A 27,400-nucleotide genomic window follows, 5' to 3' on the forward strand; every position below is an offset into this window, starting at 1 on the left:
TATAATTGAGTTAACACTGCTTTGATTTAACACTGGATTGACCTCCTTGAGACAGGCTCCCGGGATCCCGCACTGCAGAGAATGCACCTCAGCAGATATGAGCAACCACAGTTACTGCAAGAAATAAAGGCATCCATTACGATAACTAATAATGAATTGACTTTTAACCAGGTGTGAGAGTCTGTAAGTTAAATATTTAGTCGATCCCATAAATCGTTTCCATTTCTTGTGTTTGCTCTTTTTCAGGTTTTATAACTATGGTCTGTCAGTGGGAGCAGCTGAGCTACAGCTACATGTGGAAAATTCCAGTGACCCTACAGTACTCTGGAGAGTATTATATAACCAGGGCAACCAGTGGTCACAGGCGACTATTCAGCTTGGGCGCCTTACTCAGCCCTTCCATTTGTCACTAGATAAAGTCAGTCTTGGCATTTATGATGGGGTCTCGGCTATTGATGACATCAGATTTGAAAATTGCACTCTTCCCCTTCCTGCGGAGAGCTGCGAGGAGCCAGATTTTTTCTGGTGTCGACACAGCAAGGCTTGCATAGAAAAGCTTCTGTTATGTGATCTGGTGGATGATTGCGGTGATCACACTGATGAGGTCAACTGTGGTAAGTTTTTTTTTTTTTTTTTGCTTGTGTGTTTGTTTGTTTGTTTGTTTGTTTGTTTTTTGGTCCTTATTTTGATAGTGGTGATCTTGATCAGGTCACTGTTTTCTAGGCAATCAAAGCAAAGACACTAAGCCTTGTTCCAAAGTTGATGACTGTTCAGTTAATTGGGCTACCAGTATTTGTTATGCAGACTCATAAAATCCATACCAGAGATACAGTGATGAAACACAACTACCGAGTCTCAGACCTCATGGAGCTTACTGTTTAACTGAGGAGATATATATTGTTCAAATATTTAAAAATTAACTACAACATGGCAGCTTAGATAGGAATTACAGAGGGAGATGCTCTGAATTTTTATAATGTATTGAATTTTTTAGAGGTGATGATTTAGCTGAGATCTGACAAATAGTCAGTTGAAGCATATATGCAAAAGCCCTGATATGTGACTGCATGGCGGGTGGAGGCCAGCCAGTGTGGCTGGAGTCGAGAGGTCAAGGGGAGACAGAGTGCAGCATAAGGACAGAGATGTGGGGGAGGCTAGGTTTGCAGATCTCTGTAGGCCGTATTAGGGAGGTTTTTCTTCATTTGAAAGTTTTTAGTAAGGAGGGTAACATAATATAATTGGGCTCGTAAACCATGTCACTGTAAATACAGTGTGATGAGTGGATTGGAGGAGAAAGGTTTCAGGAGACCTATCAGGAGGCCATTGTGGTAGTCAACTAAGGAGGCGGCAGGCAGCCTGCGTCCCGGCGATAGTGATGGTGATGGAGGGACTGATGTTTGGGGAGATATTTAGGAGGGACATCTGATGGTGTTTTGGCTGTAGGGAGCAGAGAGTGGCATGTCAAAGATACGTCCTGACTTTTTGGTTTAAATTAACCAAGAAGTTTATGGTATCTGATGATCGTATATGGTTTGCAGTTTAATAAACCTAGCTCCGGATATATCGTGCCCAGTGTACTTGATCTTGAAAATGAATTAGAAGCTCAGAGTTGGGTTTTTTTTTCAGATTTCAAAAATCAGTCAGAAAAAGAGTTTGCATCTTTCCTTGTCTAGAAATAGCAACAGTTCTTAAAATTCAAGCTATTTGCCTATTAAATTGTGAGGCTAATTATAAACCAAAGGGAAGCCATAATATGCTCGGTACATCATAGGAAACACTGCATCAAGAAATTTCCATATAAATTATTGTAGAGAGTGTTGCATATATGTGATTTTTGATATAGGTAGATTGAAGTCAGAATTACCATGCGTCTCATTACACAACTAATACCTTGAGTGGATATAAATAAAGTTGATAATTTAGACAGGGGCTGACATAAGAAGTGTTACTTGTCATTGAGGCAATTTATTTTTTGCAAATTCAGAAAGCTTTTTCATCTTTTCCAAGGTCTCCACATCCTACTCCTCCACAAAATGTTGATCTGTTGCTGGAAAGAAGCAAATTATCCTTCCGACTACCCAGTAGTAACTTAGTAGCAGGGAATTACGGCCGTACAAGTGTAATAGCAAAATACTTTCAGTGACTAAGTATTAATGAAAGGAAATCATAGTGGCATTAGACTGTCAGTTTCTCCTACAGCTCTCCATATAGACCTGTTACTTTATTACATAGAATGCGTTAGACATCCAGAAATCTGTGTTGTATTTCCTAAAGGTTCCCATGTTTAGAGACATAGTATTTTATTTGAAGGTGGAGCTACGTGTATTCCCTTTTGAAGCAAAGACTGAACATGCAGTCAGTATGAAGACAGGCAGTATCGAAATCTCCTGGCTTCAGTGCCAGTTATATGTCAAAAAACCTCACAGCTTGACGTTCTCCTTCTGCTCCGCCGCCAAAGACTGACACCTGGCGAGTGCACCGTGGGGCCCCAGTTCACGTCACAGCTGGGCTTGATTAGTCACAAGTGAGGAAATATCAAATGAAAGCTCATCTCCCATTTGACATTTACTCACTTGGTTCCCTTCAGTAGGTCTAAGCCCCTGTTCTGTGGTTTTCAAAGACAGATGATTTGTTCTTGCCTGGCTGCATTTATCCACATATGCTTGTATTTATTGTTTCAGCGTATTTATTCACCTTTGGCACCAAGTGCGCTCACTAAGATGAATAGTTAAAAGATAACTGACATTTGGTTTTTTTTTAAATATTAGCTTATGTAAATGAAGCTAAAATGTAGAACTACTCGTTAATTCTAATTCCTAATTTTTTTTTCCTCCCCAACTAACGCTAGATGTACATTCTGTTGCATTTATTCTAAACCAATCCTTGGTGTCAACAAAATGCTCACATCCTGAGAAATGGATCCCTCTATTATCCTAGAAATTAATCAGCTAGTTGACAAGGGACAAGTCAGTTTTTCCTAAGTGCTTTGAATCCTTCTAGTGACTGAAAGGAGTTTAAAGTTTCAAAGCTCCGGCTCAAAGGTGCTACAATCCAGTGAGAAGAAAAAAAACGCCTCCCAGGAGACACAGCCAAGAGTCCACTGGGCACACAGCACAGCAGGAGGCATGAATAGAGGAAGGAGAGAGGGGCGAGGTGTTTAAGGCACATGTAGAAGATGGCCTATGCCAAGGGGAAGGGTATGAACAGGAAGTTAACTTGGGAAAGGTGAAGCTTGAAAGATAGAGGAATTTAGGCTTAAGTCGAAATGAGTATCTATGGAGGGATTTTGAACACAGAAGGAAAATGATAAACTGCCGTGGAAGAATGGTCATTCTGGCATTGGCGTGTTACTGTGGCAAGATGGTGCCAGAAAGAAGAGTTTTTCAGCATGGGGTCTGGAAAACACTGGCATCAGGATCATCTTGGGTGCTTATTAAAATATGGATTCCTGGGCTTCACCCCATGTCTGACAAACGAGTAATTTGTACAGGACTTCGCCGTGGACTAAGCAATTATACCATGCACCTCAGGTGATTCTGAAAGGTTGAGACCTATGAAAATATGACCGTTCTCAGTTCTGTGTGTGAGAATCACCAAGGGAGATGATGAAGTATCCTGAAGTCCAGATGCACTGTTTGTACCAATTAAATCAACGTCTCCGGAGACGAATTCTCCGCTTTAGTGTGTTTTGTTTTGTTTTGATTTTTCATGTTCACTGGGGATTGAAACATTCGGCTGAGGTTGAAATCAGGTGAACCAGAAGTTTGTTGTGTTGGGTCAGCCATGGTGTCGTGACCATTTGCATAGAGTTATAGTGCTAGAAATGATGGAGGGATGGGCATAAAAGGCATTTGGAAAATAATGGCTGAAGTGATGCCACCTTCAGTCTATAAACTATGATTACTTGATTTAAGTCTAGGATTTACTCACTTTTTAAAAACTTTAATGTTGCATTTGAGAAAAAAGTTAAAATGGTTAACCTCGGCAGGAGCAACATATCAACTGGTATTTTTAATCATAGTTATTTTTGTCCTTAATTTTCTTTTGCTCTCGTTTAATGCCCATTTCAGTACCTGAGCTACAGTGTAACTTTGAAAATGGAATTTGTAACTGGGAACAAGATACAGAAGACGACTTTGATTGGACCAGGAAGCACGGTCCAACCCCAACACTTAATACAGGGCCAATGAAGGATAATACTTGGGGCACAGCTAAAGGGCACTATCTCTACATAGAATCTTCGGAGCCTCAGGTTTTCCAAAACAGAGCCGCTCTGCTCAGTCCTGTCCTTAATGCCACTGATGCAGACGGCTGCACCTTCCGCTTCTATTACCACATGTTCGGGAAGCACATTTACAGGCTGGCCATCTACCAGCGGGTCTGGAGTAACACAAGAGGACAGCTGCTGTGGCAGATATTTGGGAACCAAGGCAACAGATGGACAAGGACACACCTCAACATTTCCAGCAGGCGGCCTTTTCAGGTATGGATAATGGATTTTGTAATATGTATTTAAAATGCATCAGGATGTCTAGGGAATATGAAGGATTGCTGTGTTCTTGAATGAAAAGCAAGTGGAATTTGATCAAAGTTACTTCAGTACACATTTATCATTCAATTAAGGGGGTACCAGAGCTTGTTAAGTTGCTTTCCTCCCTGAATACCCCTAATAATGGGTGATTAACATTTCTAAAGGTGGACACATGTCACTGGAAGCAGCTGAAGGTCCCTCTGACTTTAAGTAATTTTTCTACTGAAAAAAAAAAAATCTGGAGGGAAAAGGAGTTTTGCACAAATTCTGGTATTGTGCCAAAAGTTCAGATTCTTCAATCTGTTATTTTGAATACTTCATTTGACTTTTCCCACATTTTATAGGTAAGCAACAAAAATTCAAGAAGAGTGCATGCTTTGTTGGAAAAATACACAGCTACTCTGGGGCATAAAACACACAGCTAGTCTAGGTCTCCTTACACCGGTGGAATATTCTTTATTCAGATTCTCACCTACCTTCTCCTACCTAAAAGGAAAACTTGGAATGGCAAGTTTAAATGCTTATGTGGCTTTTTCCATTTTGCGAAGGAATTTAGCATCTATTATCTATCCCTTTGATTCCCTCAGCAATTCCCTGAAGTGGGTAAGTCAGAGATCCTTTTTGTCAGTTTTACAGATACAAAGAAAAAAAACTGAAAGAGGTTATTTATATCTAGCCAAATAGATATTGAGCAGCAGAATGGGGACTTGGGCTGGGACCCACATTTCCAATTAATTCACGTTCATTCCCTTTGTAATATATCATACAGCCTGTCACATGGAGGAGGGTTGAATATTCTTTTTTTCCCTTTGCTCTAACAGATCTATGTATAATATACAAGGAGAAACTTCTTACCTATCCAGGCAAAATTGTTTTTTCCTTTTTACATGTACTAAATTTCTTTGGTACCCTAATTTAAAGCACTGTCTCTATTTTTTATTTTTTAGTGTTAATTTATTTTTGAGAGACAAAGAGAGACAGACTGTGAGCGGGGGAGGAACAGAGAGAGAGGGAGACACAGAATCCGAAGCAGGCTCCAGGCTCTGAGCTGTCAGTACAGAGCCCAACGCAGGGCTCGAACCCGTGAAGCGTGAGATCATGACCTGAGCCAAAGTCAGATGCTTAAATGACTGAGCCACCCACGTGCCCTGAGCACTGTCTCTATTTAAATGTCTTGAGTTAACAGTTTTATAGCCAAGAACTTAGCTCTAAGCCACCCGTTCAGAGCCATGGTAGATATGTATTGTACTTGGCTCACTAGAGAATGCATTGAGAGTGGTGATTTGTCCAGACAGACATAGGCTGTAGTCATGGGAACTAATCTGCCATATGTACAGTGTTATCTTCCTGTTAGCCATAATGGTAAGATGTCTGTAATGATATGAAATGAAACTGAAGGAAGGTTCTTTGACTTCCATTTAATAATGGCTCATCCACTGCAAATTAATATTTAATCAGATGAATTGTAATTTGGGTCAAACTGGCATTCAGTAGATAAACTCTCCTTCTGATATTTACTCAAGAATCGGTTGCCAGGAGAAAATAACCTTGGCAAGGGGGCTGCTTCACATTCAGATGAATATGGAACTTTCCAAGAAATGCTTTGGTTGTGAATCTAAAACACAGAGATTGAAGTTTGAGACTCATTTTGGATTATACATGGAGTGCTCTGTTTGATTTTATGCAATGGTTCTTCTCGGCTTTTTATTTTTTTCAATGACATTCGGGCATGAAAAGGTGAAATCAGATTGTGCATGCTTTGTAGATTAATTATCCAAGATAGTAAACATTGGGTCTAATTTAAACAGCTAGATATTTTTCTTGATTGAATAATGAGTATACATAGTTGTTGCAACAGCAGGAATAAGCAAGATTTTATTTAACTCCGATATTGTAGGTGAAATTACCTACTATCAGTCCAGCAGACAACAGGTACTCATTTAATGTTTGTTTAAAAGAAAACTTCAAGGACGTATGTTGACATCCAATATTACATTAATTCCAGGTATACAACATAGTGATTCAACAAGACTATATACTATGTTCACCACAAGTGTAGCTACTACCTGTCCTCATTTATTGCTGTTACAATATAATTAACATGTTCAATAACTAGAAGCCTGTATCTCCCACTCACCTTCAACCATTTTGCCCCGTACCCTCCCCTCTGGCAATCACCAGTTAGTAGTCTGTATTTATAGGTCTGATTCTGCTTTTTGTTTATTTATTAATTTTTTTAAAAAAATTCCACTTAGTGGAATTATATAGTTTTTGTCTTATGTATTTCACTTAAGATAATTCCCCCTAGATTAATCCATGTTGTCTCAAATGGCACATCTCATTCTTTCTATGGCTATATAATATTTCATTGTGTGTATATGTGTGTGTCTGTGTGTGTGTGTCTGTATCCCACTTCTTATCCATTTGTCTATTGGTGGACATGTAGTTTGCTTCCATATCTTGACTATCTTTTGAAATTAGTGTTAGTGTGTTTTTTGGGTAAATACTAATGGAATTATTGGATATGATATTTCTATTTTTAATTTTTGAGCAACCTTCATACTATTTTCCACAGTGGCTGCTCCAGTCTGAATTCCCACCATCAGTGCATGAGGATTCCTTTTTCTCCACATTCTCACTAAACCTTTTTATTTTTTGTGTTTCAGTTTTAGCCATTCTGACAGCTATATAGTAATATCCCGTGATTTTAATTTGCATTTACATGATGAATAGTAATGTTGAGCATCTTTTTGTGTGTCTGTTGGCCATCTGAATGTCTTTGGAGAAATGTCTGTGTATGTCATCTGCCCATTTTTTAATTGATTTGTCTTTTTTTGGTATTGAGTTGTATAATTTCTTTATATATTTTGGATATTAACCCCTTATTGCATATAGCATCTGTAAATTATCTCCTCCCATTCAGTAGGTTTCTTTTTGTTTTATTGATGGTAAACTTTGCTGTGTAAAAGCTTTTTATTTTGATGTAGTCCCAATAGTTTGTTTTTTATTTTGTTTCCTTGCCTCAGGAGATGTATTTTAAAAAATATTGTTACAGCTGAGGTCAGAGAAATTACTTGTGTTCTCTTCTAGGATTTTTATGGTTTAGGTCTCACATTTAAGTCTTTAATCCATTTTGAGTTTGTGTGTGGTGTGAGAAAGTGGTCAAGTTTCATTCTTTTTCATGTAGCTGTCCAGTTTTCCCAGCACCGTTTTTGAAGAGACATGTTTCCCCATTGTTTATTCTTGTTTCCTTATTCATAGATTAATTGACCGTAAATTCATGTGTTTATTTCTGAGCTCTCTCTTGTTTTTCATCGATCTATATGTTTATTACTCTACCAGTACCATACTGTTTGGATTACTACAGCTTATCTATTTTGAAATCTGGGATTGTGATACCTCTAGCTTTGTTCTTTCTCAAGATTGCTTTGGCTATTCTGAGTCTTTTGTGGTTCCATACAAATTTCAGTGTTATTTATTCTAGTTCTAGTCTTTTGTGGTTCCATACAAATTTCAGTATTATCTATTCTAGTTCAGTATTTTTTATTCTAGTTCTGTGAAAAATGCTGTTGCATTTTCATAGGGATTGCATTAAATCTGTGAGGTGACATTTTTTTTTTTAATTTTTTTTAATTTTTTTTTATTTTTTAATATATGAAATTTACTGTCAAATTGGTTTCCATACAACACCCAGTGCTCATCCCAAAAGGTGCCCTCCTCAATACCCATCACCCACCCTGCCCTCCCTCCCACCCCCCATCAACCCTCAGTTTGTTCTCAGTTTTTAACAGTCTCTTATGCTTTGGCTCTCTCCCACTCTAACCTATTTTTTTTTTTTCTTTCCTTCCCCTCCCCCATGGGTTTCTGTTATGTTTCTCAGGATCCACATAAGAGTGAAACCATATGGTATCTGTCTTTCTCTGTATGGCTTATTTCACTTAGCATCAGGAGACTATAGATGCTGGAGAGGATGTGGAGAAACAGGAACCCTCTTGCACTGTTGGTGGGAATGCAAATTGGTGCAGCCGCTCTGGAAAGCAGTGTGGAGGTTCCTCAGAAAATTAAAAATAGACCTACCCTATGACCCAGCAATAGCACTGCTAGGAATTTATCCAAGGGATACAGGAGTACTGATGCATAGGGGCACCTGTACCCCAATGTTTATAGCGGCACTCTCAGCAATAGCCAAATTATGGAAAGAGCCTAAATGTCCATCAACTGATGAATGGATAAAGAAATTGTGGTTTATATACACAATGGAATACTACGTGGCAATGAGAAAAAATGAAATATGGCCTTTTGTAGCAACATGGATGGAACTGGAGAGTGTGATGCTATGTGAGGTGACATTTTAACAATATAATTTCTCAACTCCATGAACATGAAATATCTTTGTTTTTTGTGTCGGTCATCTTCAGTTCCTTTTATCAGGGTTTTATAGTTTTCAGAGTACAGACCTTTCACCTCTTAGGTATTTATTGTTTTTGATACAATTTTAAATAGTGTTGTTTCTTAAATTTCTCTTTCTGCTACTTCATTTAGAATGTATAGAAACACCTCCAATTTCTGGATATCGATTTTGTATTCTGCAAATTTACTGAATTCATTTATTGCTTCTAGTAGTTTTTTGGTAGTGTTTTCAGTATTTTCATATAATCTGCAAATAGGGAAGATTTTACTTCGTCTTTACCAATATGGGTCCCCCTCATTTCTTTTTCTTGTCTGATTGCTGTAGGTAGGACTCTGGTACTATTTTGAATAAAACAGAGAGTGCATCCTTGTCTTGCACCTTATCCTAGAGGAAAAGCTCTGTCTTTCCCCATTAAAATGACGTTAAATGTGGGTTTTTCATATCTGTCCCTTATTATGTTGAAGTATGTTCCCTTGAAACCTACTTTGTTGAGGATTTCCATCATGAATGGATTTTGTGTGCTTTTTTGGCATCTATTGAAATGATCATATAGTTTTATCCTTTCTCTTATTGATATGATTTATGACACTGATTGATTTGTGAATGTAGAACCACTCTTGCATCCCAAGAATAAATCCCACTCGATCATGGCAAATTATTTATATTGATTGACGTGAGAATAATGAACCACACTCACATCCCCGGAATAAAATCCACTTAATTGTGGAGAACTATTTGTTTAATGTATTGTTGAATTCAGTTTGCTAATTTCATGTATATTCATCAGAGATACTGACCTGTAGTTCTTTGTTGTTGTTGTTGTTGTGTCTTTAATCCGGTTTGGCTTCATGGAATGAATTTGCGACCTTTCCTTCCTCTTTTATTTTTTGGAATAATTTGAGAAGTATATTAACTGCTTGGTAGAATTCACCTGTGAAGCCATGTGGTCCTAGACTTTTGTTTTTTGGGAGTTGTATGATTATTGATTCAATTTTATTGCTAGTAATTGGTCTGTTCAAATTTACATTTTTCTTCTTAAATCGGTTTTGGGAGGTCATATGTTTTTAGAAATTTATCTGTGTTTCTAGGTTGTCCATTTTGTTGGCATAAAAATTTTTATAATATTCTTTTATAATCCCTTGTATTTCTATGATGCCAGCCATTATTTCTCCTCTTTCATTTCTAGTTTGAGTCCTCACTCTTTTTGGGGGGGGGGTCACTCTGGGTGAATGTTTATTAATTTTGTTGACCTTTTCAAAGAATCAACTCCTAATTTCATTGATCTGTTCACTTTTTTTGGTTGTTCTTTCATTTCATTGATTTCTGCTCTTTGCTATTTCCTTCATTCTCCTGGTTTTGGATTTGTTTATTCTTTTTCTAGTTTTCTTAAGTGTAGGGTTAGGTTATTTATTTGAAATTTTTCTTGTTGAGGTAGACCTGTATTGCTATAAACTTCCCTGTTAGGACCACTTTTGCTACAACACAAAGATTTTGGACTGTTGTATTTTCACTTTTGTCTCAATGTATTTAAACATTTCTTTTTTTCTTTGATTTTTTTGGTGGGCCAAGAAATTGTTAACAGCATGCTATTTACCTTCCATGTATTTGTGTAATCTCCAGATTTTTTCTTGCTGTTGATTTCTAGTTTCATAGCATTGTGGTCAGAAAAGATGACTGTCTTTTTGAATTTGTTTATTCTTGTTTTGTGGCCCAACACATGACCTGTTTTGGAGAATATCCCATGTGCACTTCAGAAGGATGTACATTCCACTCTTCATATGTTCTGAATTATCTTTTAGATCCGTCTTGTCCCTGTGGCATTCAAAGCCAATATTTCCTTCTTGATTTTGTCTTTGGATGATCTGTCCATTTATGCAAATTGACTGTTAAAGTCCCTATTATTGTGTTACTATTGATTACTTCCTTTATGTTTGTTATTCTGCTTTATGTCATTAGATTCTCCCATGTTGGGTGCATAAATATTTATAATTGTTCTGTCTTCTTATTCCATTGTCTCCTTTATTATGATATAGTGTCCTTTATCTCCTGTTTTAAAGTCTATTTCGTCTGACATCAGCATTGCTTCCCCAGTTTTCTTTTCAATTCCATTGCATGATAAATGCTTCCATCTCCTCACTTTCAATCAGTGTATTTCTTTGGGACTGGAATGAGTCTCCTGTAGGCAGAATATACATTGGTTTTCCTTGTTACCTATTCCATCACCCTATGTTTTTTGATTGGAACATTTAGTCGACCTGCATTTCAAGTAATTAATGACAGGTACATAATCATTTGCATTTTTAAACTTATTTTATCATTGTTTTTGTATTCTCCATTACTTCTCTTGCTCTTTTCTCAGGGTTTGCTAGCTTTCTTTAGTAATGTACTTGGATTTCTTCTCTTTATTATTTCCATATCTATTACTGTTTTTTGATTTGTGGTTATCATTACATTTATCTATAGAATCTTATTAGGAGTCTGTATTAAGTGATGGTCACTAAGTTTGGCCCATCCTAAAATCACTAAATTTTTACTCCTTTCTCTACCACATGTTAAGTATATGCTGCCATAGTTTACATCCTTTTATTGTGAATCACTTGACTGATTTTCTATAATTATATTTAATTTTTCTGCTTTTGTGCTTCCTACTTTTCTTAATCCTGCTTATGGTCTTTCCTTTCCACTCAAGGAGTCCTTTCACCTTTTTTCTAATGCTGGTTCATTGGTGATGAAATTCTTTTATTTTTGGTTGTCTGCGGAACTCTTTATCTCTCCTGATATTTGTCATGATAGGCTGCTGGATAGAGTATTATTGGTTGAAGGTTTTGTTTTTTTTCCCCGGCACTTTGAATATATCATGCCACTCCCTTCTGTCCTGTAAAATTCTTGCTGAAAAAATCAGCTGATAGTCTTATTTCCCTTGTATGTAGTTTTTTTCCCTCTTGGTATTTTTAAAATTTTCTATTACTATTTTTATCATTTTGATTCTTATGTGTCTTGGTATGAACCTCCTTGGGTTGATTTTGTCAGGGGCTTTCTGTGCCTCCTGGGTCTGAATGTCTGTTTCCTTTCCTAGATAAGGAAGTTTCAGCTATTATTTCTTCAAATACATTTTCTGCCCCCTTTTCTCTCTCTTATTTTTCTGGGACTCCTATAGTATGAATGTTATCATGCTTGATGGTGTCACTTGACTTCTCTTAATCTAATTCTCATTTCTTCTTATTCTTTCTTTTCTCACCTGTTCAACTTGATTGCTTTCCGTAACTCTGTCCTCTAGGTTGCTACTTCCTCTAATCTATTTATTCCCTTTTGTGTGTTTTTAATTTCAGTTATTGAGTTCTTTATCTCTGATTGGGTCCATTTTTAATATTTTCTGTCTCTGTTGAAAGTGTCACTGAGGTCCTCCACTCCTTTCCCAAGTCCAGTGAGTATCTTTATGACTATTACTTTAAATCCTCTATTGGGCATATTACTTATCTTTGTTTCATTTAGCTCTCTTGCTGTGATTTTGTTGTGTTCTTCATTTGGGACATATTCCTCTGTCTCCATATTTTTCTAAATCTGTGTCTGTTTCAATGTGTTAGGGAAATTCTGCCTGTTTGGGGCAGAGTTTGTTCCTTTTGTTTTTATTGAGCCAGTCTGGGGCCACCTAGGGCTTGAGTTGAACCAGACCCAGTGTTTGCCAGAGCTGCATTAGCACCCAACTGCAGGGCACTCTTCCTGTGTCTTTTCAGAAACTTTCATTGGTGGGTGAGGCCTGTAATCAGATCAGATGTCTACCCACAGCCCACCGCGGTTGGTCACGGTCATGTATGTGTGGTTACCTTCCCCTTTTCCTGGGGCATGAGTCACTTTGGAGTGGTGCTAGCTCCTGTCAGGTCTGATTGCACCCTGCCATGCTTGTGGCCCCACTTTGGATGGTCTTCTGCAAAGGGCATTTTGAAGGACGCATGTCCATAAGACAACATGGAGGTAGGGTGCACGGTGCCAGGCATCGAAGGGGACCTGTAGCCCAGTGGGAAAACCCATGCTGAGGCCAGGCCATGGTTAGGGGGTGAGCCTACAGACGATCACAGAGGTTGGGTACACTCTTAGGAAGCTAGGTGGAGAGTGTTTGCACTGCACTGATTCCTGCAGGTGTCCATATATCTAGGCTGGGTGCTGGGCCAAGGAAATCTTGCCCATGAGCTCTTTTATTCTTCGAGTAGTCTTCTAAAGATCCCTGCCCTTTAGCACATGCTCTGAGGTTAGTAAATAAATCTCCCTCCTGTATACCCCAGGCTTTTTTCAAACTTTTGCTTTTATGCTGTATCTCAGTGGGGGCTGTTTCTTGTGCTGTCTTTTTAATGGCAGGGACTCGGTTTCCTCTTGCACTTTGGGTGGCTCTCCTGGAGCTGGATTTGCTGATCTTTAAAATTCAAGGTGTTAAGCCCTATTTACTGTAAGAACTCACAAAATTAGCCCTCTCTGGGTTCTAAAACCAAATGTTATGGGGATTTGTCTTCCCAGATGGGTCCCCTGTGCCTGGGGTGCCTGGTGTGGGGTCTGATCATCTCCCTTTCTGTGTCCTGGTGTCTTTCCTTTTGCAGACAATCCCACCAGTCAGTTGGGCTCCTGGCCACATTTCCACTCTTTCTACCTTCTCAGTGTGACCTCTTCTCTACATTTAGTTGTGGAAAATCTGTTCTGCCAGTCTTCGGGTCATTTTCTGGTTCATTTACTCTGATATAAGTGTTATCTAGGTGTATCCATGGGACGAAGTGAGCCTGGAGCCTTTCTACTCTATCTACTTTCCTAGGTCAACAAGGGATTCTCTTTTCTTTAACATTTGACATTTTAATGAATATATGTGGTGGTGCAGACCTCCTTCAGATCATCTCATTTGGAATTTTGGTTTTTGGACTTCGATGTCTATTTCCATCCCTTGGTTAGCAAAGCTTTTAGTTATTATTTTTTCAAATCAGTTTTCCACACTTTTTTCTTCCTCTCCTGGGACCCCTATAATGTGAATGTTTGTTTGCTTAATGTTGTCCAAGAGGTCTATTAAACTACCCCCCCCCTTTTTAAAAGTTCTTTTAGCTTTCCGCTGTTTAGTTTGTGTGCTTTCAATTCACGATTGCTCGTTTAAAGTGAAATACATAGGATAGAACTAGATTGTGCATGTAGGTATAGGAACTGTTCGGCTTATTGATGTCAGTTGAAGTAACTGACCACTGCTATTATGTGTGGCATGGTCTGTAAAGGCTCAGCTGGTCATTACATGTAAAACTTCATGCCAAACTTCTAACTGATTTTTATTATGATCTTTATTGAAGTAAAACTGACATATAACAAACTAAAAATATTGAAATTTTAAACCATCACCACGATCAAGATAATAGATAAATATGCTTCACCTCTAAAAGTTTCCTTATGTCTCTTTATAATACCTTCATTGGGTCCTCACTCCCATTCCTTGACAACCACTGAATTGGTTTCTCTCAGTACACGTTAATTTATATTTCCCAAAATTTTATATAAATTGTACAGTATGTACTTTTTCTGACTTACTGCATTCAGAAGATTCTTTTATGTTACACAACGTATCTGTAATTCATTTATTTCTATTGTTGAATAGTATTATATGGATGCAGCACAGATTATTTAATTATTGATCAGTATTTGGGTTGCTTGTAGTTTGGGATATTATAAGTAAATCTGCTGTGCACATTTGCATATAAGTATTTATATAAACATTTGTTTTTATTTTTCTTGGTAAATACCCAGGAGTGGAATGGCTGTATCACATGCTAGGATTGTGTTTAACATTTTAAGAGGCTCTTAAACAGGTTTTCGCAGGAACTGTGTTTTATCCCCATCAGTGGAATATGTTAGTTCCAGTTCCTCCACATCTTACCCAGTGCTTGTTATTATCAGTCTTCCTAATTTTAGTGTTAGAAGTATATATTATCTTATTGTGGTGTTAATTTGCATTGCCCTAAGCATTAATTATGTTGGCTGTATTTCCTATGCTTGCTGAATGGAACATAATTTGAAGTGTGTATTTAAATCTTTCGCCCTATTATTATTATTATTATTATTATTATTATTTAAATCTTGTACCCAATTTTTAAATTGGATTTTTGTTTTCTTACTATAGAGTTTTGAGCTTTTCTATATTTTCTGATGCAAGCCTATTTTTTTAGATATGTTAATTACAAGCTTTTTCTCCCAGTCTGTAGCTTGTGTTTTAATTCTTTTAATAGATTCTTTATAGAAGAGACTCTTTTTAATTTTGATGAAGTCCAATTTATTACTAACTCAGATCCCCTAAGTTTTCATCTCCTCTTTCTCCTCTCCTTTGTGAACTTTGATTACATGTAAATTAAGCTGCTTGAAGTTGTTGTCCCAGAGCATATTCTTGCTCTGTTCAGTTTTTTTTTCCTAATTTTCTTTTCCTTCTTTGTTTTATTTTGTACAGTATCTACCTTTATATCTTAATGACTAATCTATTAATCCATTCCAGTGTATGTTTTCATCTCCTACATTGTCAATTTTACACCTAAATTTTGATTTTGGCCTTTATTTCCCTTGTCTCTATATTAGAATATATAGAATAGTTTTAATAACTGTTTTAGATGTTTGAAGTGATAGAAACAAGATATAGGTAAAGGAGATTTCCTGCTTGTGCCCCTCCCAACAATGATTTGGTAATCATCCGAGGACAAAGATGACTTTGAGGGAGCTTTGGGATCCAACTTCAGGCTGGGAACTGTCCTGCCTGCTCAGCGAGCTGCCAGAGGTTACATCCATGCCCCAAAAAGTTGCCCCACCAATCTCAGTCCAACAATAGATCCTGAATCCGCACTATAAAATCTCCATTCCCTCTCAGTCATGGTACAGGAGTGATCCTACCTGCCCAGGGACTCACCAGGATTGTGTCCATCCATTCTCCTGGAGGTAGGCCTTCCAACTTTGGTCTAACTGTAACCCAGTTCTAACTGCTCACAGTCATGCTCAGGGGGTGTTCCTTTCCACCCAGGGACCTTCCCAGTGACCTGACAGGGGAGCCTTCTGAAGAACCACGTGGGAACCACATTGATCTGCACACCTGGTAACAGGCCCGCATTTACAGTCCCAAATACAGACCACGAGGCAGACCTCGGTCCTGTGCCAGCCATACTGATCAAGGTTCTGGAGGAAGTTCTTTCCAATCAGGAACCAGACATGATCTATGTCAACCCAGGCCTCTGGTAACAGGCCTGACAACTGCAAAACCCACTGAGGATTCAGGGGCAGCCACATGACCTTGCTCTAATTCTGGTCAACTGTGATGTTGGAAGCATACTGGAAGCCTGAGGACCTGACAGAAGGAGGTCTTTAACTGCTGAAACCAGTCCATAATGATTGGAAGAGGGTTAGGTTTTTCAAATGCACAGATGGAAAGCAGGGCCACATGGATCATGAAGATTCAGGCAAACGTGATGCCACCAAAGTAAGTGAATAAACCTCCAATAATTGACCCCCAAAGAAGTGGAAATTTACAAATTTTCTGACGAAAAAATTCAAAGTCATCTTAAGCTCACTGAGATTAAAGTGAACACATTACACAGCTAAATGAATTTGAGGAAACAGTGCATGAACAACATTAGAAATTTAGTGAAGAAATATAAACCATAAATATAAAACCAAATAAGACTGAGGCTTAAGAATAGTGACATAACTGAAAACTTCTTTAGAGAGCTTCAGCAGCAGACTTGATCATGCAGAAGAGTCAGGGAATTTAAACATGAGTATTCAGAATTAGCCACTGAGAGGAAGAGAAAGAAAAACAAGAGTGAAGGAAGCATATGAGAACTGTGGGACATTCAACTAGAGAAAAATATATGCATTATGGGAGTCCCACAAAGGGAAGAGAGAAAGGAGCAGAAAACTTATTTAAAGAAAAATGACAGAAGACTCCCGTATCATCAAGGGATTTGACCATTCAGATAATGAAACTCAAAGGATTCCAAAGCAAGATTATCTCAAAGAAGATTACTCTGAGACCCACTATATTCAAGTTGCCAAAAGGTAAAGACAAAAACTGTGAAAGCAACAAGAGAAGAGTGACTTGTCACACACAAGGGAACTCCCACCACATGGCTATCAGTGATATTCTTAGCAGAAACTTCACAGGCCAGGTGCGAATGGGATGATATATCCAAAGTACTAAAGGAAAAAAAAAAAAAAACCTGCCCACTACTAATACTATACGTGGTAAAGCTATTCTTTTAAATGAAATAGAGACAAGACATTCCTAGATAAACAAAAGCTGAGGGAGTTCATCTCCAGTAGACATGCCTTACAATAAATGCTGGAAGGGGCTCCTTAAATTGAAATAAAAGTATGATAAGTAACAACATGAATACAGATGGAAGTATAAAATTTACTGTAAATATAAATTTAGTCAAATTCAAACTGCTCTAATACTGTAGTGGTGCACAAATCTAGTATAACTAGTACAAAATCATAAAAACGGATTAAAAATAACTGAAGCTACAATAACTTGTGATTGGATATGCAATATAAAGAGATACAATTTATATGCAATATAAAACATCAATAGTGTAAAATATGGAGGGAGAATAGCAGTAAGTTTGTAGAGTTTTAAAATGCAGTTGAAGTTATGGGGTGCCTGGGTGGCTCAGTTGGTTAAGCGTCTGACTTCAACTCAGGTCATGATCTCACGGTTCGTGAGTTTGAGCCCCGTGTCGGGCTCTGTGCTGACAGCACAGAGCCTGGAGCCTGCTTCAGATTCTGTGTCTCCTCCTCTCTCTGCCCCTCCCCTGCTCATTCTCTGTCTCTCAATAATAAGTAAATGTTAAAAATATACACATATATGTAATAAATAAAATGCAGTTGAAGTTATCAGTTTAAAATACTGTATTTTAAAATACTGTATTTAAAATACTGTAATCATCTTAACTGTAAGATGATTTATTCAAGCCTCATTGGAAACCACAAAGAAAAACTTCCAGTAGATACACAAGATATAAAGAAAAAGAAATCAGAACATACCACTACAAAACATTACAAAGGAAGACAGCAAGAGAGGAAGAAAGGAAAAGCAAAAAAAATAGTAAGAAAAGAATGAAAAATTAAGTCCTTAACTATCAATAATTTTTTAAATTATTACAGTGGACTAAATTTTTCCATCAAAAGCATAGAGTGACTGAATGGCTAACAATAAGATGCAAGATACCATAATATGCAGTCTATGAGATTTGTGTTAATTTTAGGACACACAAAGGCTAGAAGTGAAGGGTTAGAAAAAGATATTCCATTCAAATGGTAACCGAAAGAGAACAGGGGTAGCTAGCTATACATATATCAGATAAAAACTCTTACAGTCACAATAGCCAAATACAGTCATTAAGTAGTGGATAAAGGGGATGATTCTTTGGGAGCATATAGCAATAGTAAATATATATGCACACAACATTGGAATACCTAAATATATAAAACAAATAGTAACAGGATGGAAGGTGAAAAAACATCAATATAATGATTGCAGGGGCTTTCAAATCCCTACTTTCATCAGTGGATAGATCATACAGATTAAATCAATAAAAAAGCAATGGGCTTACCCTACATCAGATCAGGTGGACTTAGTAGACATTTATTCAGCTACGTGTACATTCTGCCCGAGCACACGTGGAACATTCTCCAGGATAAATCATATGTTAAGCCACAAAACAGTTCTTAGTAGATTTAAGAAGATTCAAATCATGTCACATATCTTTTATAACCATGATGCTATGAAACTAAAAATCAGAAACAGGAAGAAAAGTGGACAGTTCACAAATCTGTGGGAATTACCACACTTCTGAGCAACCAATGGGTCAAAAAAAAATTAAAAAAGGAAATAAGGGGTTATCTTCACACAAATGAAAATGGAAACACAACATACTAAACCTTAAAAGATGCAGCAAAAGCAGTTTTAAGAGGGAAATTAATATTGATATAAATACATATTGGAACAAAAAAAAGTTCTCAAATAACCTAACATTATTTCAAGGAACTAGATAACAGTAACAACAAACAAACAACAAAAACAACTAATCCCCAAATTAGTTGAAGAAAAGAAATAATAAAAATAAGAGTAGATATAAATGAAGAAGAGATTAGAAAAATAATAGCAAAGATCAATAAAACTTTGACCTGATGTTTTGAAAAGAAAAACAAAATTGACAAAATTTTAGATAGATTAAGAAAAAGAAGACTCAAATAAATAGAATCAGAAATGGAAGAGGAGACATGGAAGTGATGCCACAGAAATACAGTTAAAAGAGACTACTATAAACAAATATATGATCAATGTTGGATAACCTAGAGAGAATGGATATGTTCCTAAAAACACACAACCAAAGAAGAACACATCATGATGAAACAGAAAATCTGCACAGACCAGTAATGAGGTGACTGAATCAGTAATCAAAACCTCCCACCAAACAAAAGTTTGGGACTAGATGTCTTTCTGGTGAATTCTAACAAACTTTGAAAAATAATACCAATCCTTCTCAAATTCTTCCAAAAATAGAAGAGGAAGGAATATTTGTAACCTTATTTTGCAAGGCCAACATTAATCCTTGTATCAAAGCAGAGACACTTTAAGAAATATTGGCCAGTATCTTTGATGACTATTGATGTAAAAATCCTCCTAAATGCTACCAAACCAAAATCAATAGCACATTGGAAAGATACAACATGATATTAGCAAAACTAAAAGGCAACCGACAGAATAGGAGAAGATATTTGCAAATGACGTATTAGATAAAGGGTTAATATCCAAAATGTATAAAGAATTTATCAAACTCAACACCCAAAAAACAAATAATCCAGTGAAGAAATGAACAAAAGACATGAAGAGATACTTATCCAGAGAAGATATCCAGATAGCTAATAGACACATGAAAAAATGCTCAATATCACTCATCATCAGGGAAATACAAATCAAAACCACAAGGAGATACCACCTAACACCAGTCAGAATGGCTAGAATTAACAACTCAGGCAACAACAGATGTTGGCGAGGATGCAGAGAAAAAGGATCTCTTTTGCCCTGCTGGTGGGAATGCAAGCTGGTGCAGCCACTCTGGAAAACAGTATGGAGGTTCCTCAAAAAATTAAAAATAGAACTACTCTATGACCCAGCAATTGCACTACTAGGTATTTATTCAAGGGATACAGGTATGGTGTTCCGAAGGGGCACATGCACTCCCATGTTTATAGCAGCACTATCAACAATAGCCAAAGTATGGAAAGAGCCCAAGTGTCCATCAACAGATGAATGGATAAAGAAGATGTGGTGTGTGTGTGTACACACACACACACACACACACACACACACAATGGAGTATTACTTGGCAATCAAAAAGAATGAAATCTTGCCATTTGCAACTACATGGATGGAACTATGCTATGGAACTACGTGGAGGGTATTATACTAAGTGAAATTAGTCAGAGAAAGACGAATATCATATGACTTCACTCATATGTGGAATTTAAGATACAAAACAGATGAACATAAGGGAAGCAAAAATAATATAAAAATAGGGAGGGGGACAAAACAGAAGAGACTCTTAAACATAGAGAAGAAACAAGGTTGCTGTAGGGGTTTGGGGGGGGTGGGCTAAATCGGTAAGGGGTATTAAGGAAGACACTTAGAATGAGCACTGGGTGTTATACATAGGGGATGAATCACTGGAATCTACTCCTGAAATCATTGTTGTACTATATGCTAAGTAACTTGGATATAAATTAAAATATATATATATATATATATATTAAAAAAAAAAGAAAAGATACAACATGATCAAGTGAGATTTATCTCTGGAAAACAAGGATGGTTGATTTTATGCAAATCAATGAATGTGATACACCATGTTAACAAAATGAAGACTAAAGTCATATGATACAAGTCATACTTATAGATAAAACACTTGACAAAATTCAAAATCTTTTCATGATAAAGATTTTTCAAATTAGCTATAGAAGAAATGCAACATAAGAAAGGCCATATATGGCACATACACAACTAATGTAACAATAGTGGAAGCTGAGAGCTTTTCTTCTAATATCAAGGAAAAAACACTGAGAATGCCCACTTTCATCAATTCTATTCAAGTTATTACCAGAAGTCCTAGCCAGAGCATTTAGACAAGAAAAAAATAAAACACATCCATATCAGAAAAGAATAAAATTGTCTGTGTTTGTTAGATGACATGCTCTTAGACAGAAAATCCTAAACAGTCCACCAAAAACTTTTAGAACTCATAAATGAATTCAGTACATTTGTATGATGTAAGTCAACATACAAGTCAGTTGCTTTTCTATACAAACAATGATCTGAAAACAAAATTAAGAAAATCTTATTTACACTAGCATCGAAAAGAGTAACATACTTAGGAAAAATTTAACAAGAAAGTTAAGCATCTATACACTCAGAACTGTAAAACATTGATGAAAAAATTTATAAGAGTAGTAAATTGAAAGATACACTGTTTCCAATAATTGGAAGCATTTCTCTTGTTAAAATGTCCATACAGATTCAATGCAATTCCAATAGACATTTATTGGCACTTTTTATTGAAATAGAAAAAAAGTCCAAAAATTTGTGTGGAACCAGTAAAGACTCCACATAGCCAAAAGAAAGAGGAACAAAGCTAGAGGTATCACTGTTCCTGATTGAACAACTCTTCATAAACCTACTGACCATCTAACATGCTTTCTTTAAAAAAATGTCTGTTCAGATCCTCTGCCCATTTTCAATTGTTTTATTGGTTTAACTGAGATTCAGTTGTAGACGTTCTTTAAAATATTTTGAATATTAACCACTTATCAGATATGTGGTTTGTAAATATTTTCTCTCATTCTATAAGTTGCCTTTTCATTTTGTTGATTGTTTCCTTTGCTGTGCAAAAGAAAAGTTTGTTATAGCCCCACTCATTTATTGCTGCTTTTGTTGCCTGTGCTTTTGGTATCTGATGAAAAAAGTCACTGTCTAGATTATTGTCAAGGAGATTTTTCTCTGTGTGATAGAAATTTTATGGTTTTAGGTCTACGTATAATCCTTTCATCCATTTCATGTTAACTTTTGCAAGTTGTATATGATAAGGATTCAATTTCATTCTTTTGCATGTGCATTAATCATCAGGAAATACAATTCAAAACCATGATGAGATATCATCTGACACCGGTCAGGATGGCTTTTATCAAAACATCAAAAGTTAAAAAGTGTTGGGTGTGGAGAAAAGGAAACTCTTATACACTGTTGGTAGGATTGTAAATTGCTGCAGCCGTTTTGGAAAATAATGTAAAAATTACTAAAGAAATAGAACTGTCATCTGATCCAGCAGTTTCTCTTTTTAGTATATATATATTGAATGAAAATGAAATCGGTATTTTGAAAAGATATCCCCATTCCCTTGTTTGTTGCCACATTATTCACGATAGGCATGGGATAGAAATAACCTATGTGTCTGTCGGTTGATGAATAAAGAAAATATGCTATATATGTACACTATATACTTTATTCAGCCTTAAAAAAAGAAGGATATCCCATCATTTGTGACATAAGTGAACCTGGAGGACATTACACTAAGTTAAGTCAGACAGAAAGTCAAATACTGTATGATCTCATTTATGTGTGGAATCTTAAAGTGTAAACTCAAAAAAACCACACACACACACACACACACACACACACACACACACACACCTGGGAAGTGGAGGAAATGGGGAAATGTTGGTCAAAGGATTTAGTTTCAGTGACGAATAACTTATGGGGATCTAATAAACAGAAAGGTGACTATAGTTAATACTGTTATATACTTGAAATTTTCTGAGTGATCATATGTATATTCATCATACAGAGACACATACACGCATGGTAACTATGCGAGATGATAGATGTTCTAATCACTTCACAGTGTGTGTGAGTGTTAAGTCATGATGTAAACCCTAAATCTATAAAATTTTTGTCAATTATACCTCAATGAAGCTGGGAAAACATAATTGTTTTAATGTCCTTCACCAATATTTTTAGCAATGGTTAGTGAATAGTACCTGTTCTGGGTCACTTTCAGGTGAATACTTTTCTTCTCACCATGGGCCATATTTTCCTGCTTTTTAAAAATTCCTTGTAGGGTCACCTGGGTGGCTCAGTCAGCTCAGATCATGATCTCACAGTTCGTGAGTTCAAGCCCTATTTTGATAGTGTGGAGCCTGCTTGGGATTATCTTTCTCCTTCTCTTTCTCTGCCCCTCCCCTCATCTCTTTCTCTCTCTCTCTCTGTCTCTCTCTCTTTCTCTCAAAAATAAATAAATAAACTTAAGAAAAGCCTCCTAATTAGTGTCTGGATGGCAGATATGGTAAATTTTATCTTACTGGATGATGTGTGTGTGTGTGTGTGTGTGTGTGTGTTGCAACTGGCCAGGGTAGGGTGTGTGTGTGTGTGTGTGTGTGTCTGTGTGTCTGTGTGTCTGTGTTCCTGTGCTTATGCTGGTATGCATTTAAATTAGTTGGAAAGAGTTTGATCACTTCTGGTCTTGCTTTTAAGATTTATTAGGTGAGATCATATCAGTACTCAGTTTAGGGCTAATTATTTCCCACTACTGAGGAAAGACTCTTCTGTGTTTCCTGGAGAATACCTTGCAAAACAAAGTTTTTCTAGTTTGGTAAAAATAGGTGCTATTCCTGGACCTTTGTGAGTACATGAAGTGTTACCTCTAATTCTTTCTAGTGGTTCTTCACCAATATGGTACTTTACCTGTTCTTTCTGACTGGTCAGTTATTCACTGCCTTTTTCCATTGCAGTCATGTGAGAAAGGCAGAGTATTAAAAAATGCAGTTTCCTTGAGGGAGCCTCTGCTAACTGGTTATGCAATACTCTACCTTTCTCTTTCTCCTTAAGATTTTTTTCTTCCCTCGTCACTTTTATCCTTCTCCCTCCCTTTCCTTTCTTTCTTATTCTTTCCAATTCTCAAGACTTGGTGAATATTTCTTGAACATTAGTTGTTATTACAAAATGTTATTTAATCTTCAAGTAACAATAAAAGTTCAGGTTCAGGTAATAGGTTTTTTTAAATTCCCGTATTACAGATGTAGAAATAGATACAGGGGGAGACTAAGCCAATTGCTCTTAAGTTCATTCCCTCAAATTCATTTATTTTTTTTAATATTAAAAAAATTTAGTGTTTATTTATTTATTTTGGGAGAGACAGCAAGCGCGGGTGGTGGGGCAGAGAGAGAGGGAGAGAGAATCCAAAGCAGGTTCCATGCTATCAGCACAGAGCCTGATGTGGAGTTCAGTCCCACGAACTGCAAGATTATGGCCTGAGCTGAGTTCAAGAGTCAGATACTTAACTGAGCCACCCAGGAGCCCCGTTTCCCTCATATTTCTTATCAGTAGTTTCACCTCAGTTGAGGTTGTCTCCAACCATGGCTAATTGTATTAGTCCTCTTTAACTGGTACTGCCATCATTCTTGTACCTACTCACTGAAACAAAATTGATCTTTTTGAAATGAAAACCTGATCTTGATACTTCTTTTTTTTTAAGTTGTTTTATTAAAACATACAGTGCACACAATGCATATATGCAACAATGATTTCAGGAGTAGATTCCTTAGTGCCCCTTACCCATTTAGCCCATCCTCCCTCCCACGACCTCTCCCGTAACCCTTAGTTTGTCCTTTATATTTATGAGACTCTTCTGTTTTGTCCCCTTCCCTGTTTTTATATTGTTTTTGTTTCCCTTCCCTTATGTTCATCTGTTTTGTCTCTTAAAGACGTCATATGAGTGAAGTTATACGATATTTGTCTTTCTCTGACTAATTTCACTTAGCATAATACCCTCCAGTTCCATCCACGTAGTTGCAAATGGCAAGATTTCATTCTTTTTGATTGCCGAATAATACTCCATTGTATATATATACACCACATCTTCTTTATCCCTTCATCCATCAGTGGACATTTGGGCTCTTCCCATACTTTGGCTATTGCTGATAGTGCTGCTATAAACATGGGGGTGCATGTGTCCCTTCGAAACAGCACACCTGTATCCCTTGGATAAATGCCTAATAGTGCAATTTCTTGGTCATAGGGTAGTTCTATTTGTAGTTTTTTGAGGAACCTCCATACTGTTTTCCAGAGTGGCTGCACCAGCTTGCATTGCCACCAACAATGCAAAGGAGATCCTCTTTCTCTGCATCCTCGCCAACATCTGTTGTTGCCTGAGTTGTTAATGTGAGCCATTCTTACAGGTGTAAGGTGGTATCTCATTGTGGTTTTGATTTGTATTTCCCTGTTGATGAGTGGTGTTGAGCATTTTTTCATGTGTAGGTTGACCATCTGGATGTCTTCTTTGGCAACTGACAGAATGGGAGAAAATATTTGCAGATGACATAACAGATAAAGGGTTAGTATCCAAAATCTATAAAAAACTTATCAAACTCAACACCCAAAAAACAAATAATCCAGTGAAGAAATGGGCAAAAGACATGATCTTGATACTTCTTACTTATAAACCCTTAGTGGTTTTCCATGACTGATGGGATGGAGTCCAAATTCCTATATGTGTCTCCATATTTCGACTTTCTCTCCTTGTCCAAGTCTACTCCTGCTTCCTGAATGTCAGTAGTTGTCAGGAGTGCACTAAGGTCATTCTCTTCCTATGGTTGGGAAGACTTCATCTTGCACCTTTCCTTCTCCCCACGTACTTGAAAGTTAGCCACTGATCTTTTTTAGATTCAGATTAGCTTTCACTTCAGTTTGTTTTACTGTTTTATGAGGTTTTTCCTAATGGCTCCATATGCCTCCATGGAATTGGCCACTTATTCTCATGTACTCTTTGTAGACAGAGTTTCATCATACAGTTTTCATGTGTATCTATTCACTTGACAATGAAATCAGTCAATGCAAGAAATATGTCTCTGTAGCCACAGCATATAGCACAGTACATCAGATCTGGCCGATGTGTAGGAAATGTTGAATAACTATTTGGCTGCATGAATGAGGTTCTGTTTAGTGAATAGAGATCCAGAACTCCTTTCCAGTTCTTTGGAGGTTTTTTGTACTTAATTTTGGTTTCTTTATTGTGTATTTATGATAGTTTCTTAGTGATTTGAAACTATGGAGCTATTATGTCAGATTCATTTAAAAAGTGATTGGCTTACACATGCAAGGGGCTTTCATAATTTGGAATTTTTATTTAAGTTTCAGTAATTGTTCTGTTAATTGATTCCCTATGTTTTGGCTTATTATGTACATTTAAAATATAAGATCAAGCTATGTTTCACCTGAAAAGTACTCGTTTATTATGGCAGGTGAGTATCATTTTAGATTTACTTTGAAGTAGTAAAAGTTCTGTTTAGACATTGACAATGCCTTCCTTTTTTCTTCTGTGCAAGCTACTGTGTACGTATAAATTATTTGAATCTTCTTCAGACATGTAAAAATTGTTGTACTTATTACTTTTAGTTCTATAGTATTTTAGAATTCCTGTGACACGTGCACTTAAGTCCCTTAGAGCCATTGACTTTAATATTCGTAAGGTTAATTTCGTAAGACATGGTTGTCTTCATTTCCATCATTAATTGGTATAGAAGATAGACTTTGTTTTCTAGGTGAAGCTCAATCATAGATTTAGAAAACTTACAGGCAGAAAGGGATTTTTTAGGACAACCCTTTTATTATATAGGTGAAAAAAAGAAGATCCAGAAAAATCTCTCTAATGTCTTTACAGGTATTTAAAAAGAAAGAGTAGACAATTCAACTCAACAGTCTTGATACTATAATACTCTAATCAACATTACTCACATAGTTAAACATAATTTCATATTAAATGAGCAAAAGTACTAAGAGATATTACACTGTGAAATATAATGTTGCATATTTTGATCTCCAGATTCAGTATGTAGCAACTCAAAGATCAATAATTCCAGTGATTCCTTGAGTAAACCATTTTTCCAATAAATGCAACAATTTTGTAAAGTAATAATTTTGACTGTTCCAGATGCTGCCCTTGTGGTCTGAAAAATGTGTTTATATGCCATAGAGAATTTATTTATCCCAAAAGGCTAATTTGCAAACATAGTTTCTAGATATATTTTAGAGGGCATTTTCAGATTTTCATGATACAGAAAAAATTATGGTATAACAGCCATATGAAGGAGAATAATGGCATTTATGATAACTTCTGGAGCTCCTAGTTATTTCTGGGATGTGTTTGGTTGTTGTAGCACTAGTTATTTGTAGTAGTTATATAATGTACTATGCTAATATTAATAGTACACTAGACTGAATTGTTTAAATCCAAATTAGTTAATATATAGTGTAGTATTGGTTTCAGGAGTAGAATTTAGTATTCATCACTTACATATAACAGCCAGTGTTCATCCCACCTAGTGCCCTCTTTAATGCTCTTTACCCATTTAGC

The 27,400-nt window shown here is 36.7% G+C and overlaps 1 protein-coding gene across 1 annotated transcript in view; it reads left to right on the forward strand.

The window, feature by feature from the left end:
- Positions 1-27,400, forward strand: part of MALRD1 (MAM and LDL receptor class A domain containing 1) — a 788,164-nt gene that overhangs the window by 181,639 nt on the left and 579,125 nt on the right. Inside the window, exons 18-19 of the mRNA XM_049626634.1 lie at positions 247-614; positions 4,071-4,483. Coding sequence (XP_049482591.1) covers positions 247-614; positions 4,071-4,483 — 781 coding nt within the window. The remainder of the gene's footprint in view (positions 1-246; positions 615-4,070; positions 4,484-27,400) is intronic.

This window comes from Panthera uncia, chromosome B4 (genome assembly GCF_023721935.1).
Source record: "Panthera uncia isolate 11264 chromosome B4, Puncia_PCG_1.0, whole genome shotgun sequence".
NCBI lineage: Eukaryota > Metazoa > Chordata > Mammalia > Carnivora > Felidae > Panthera > Panthera uncia.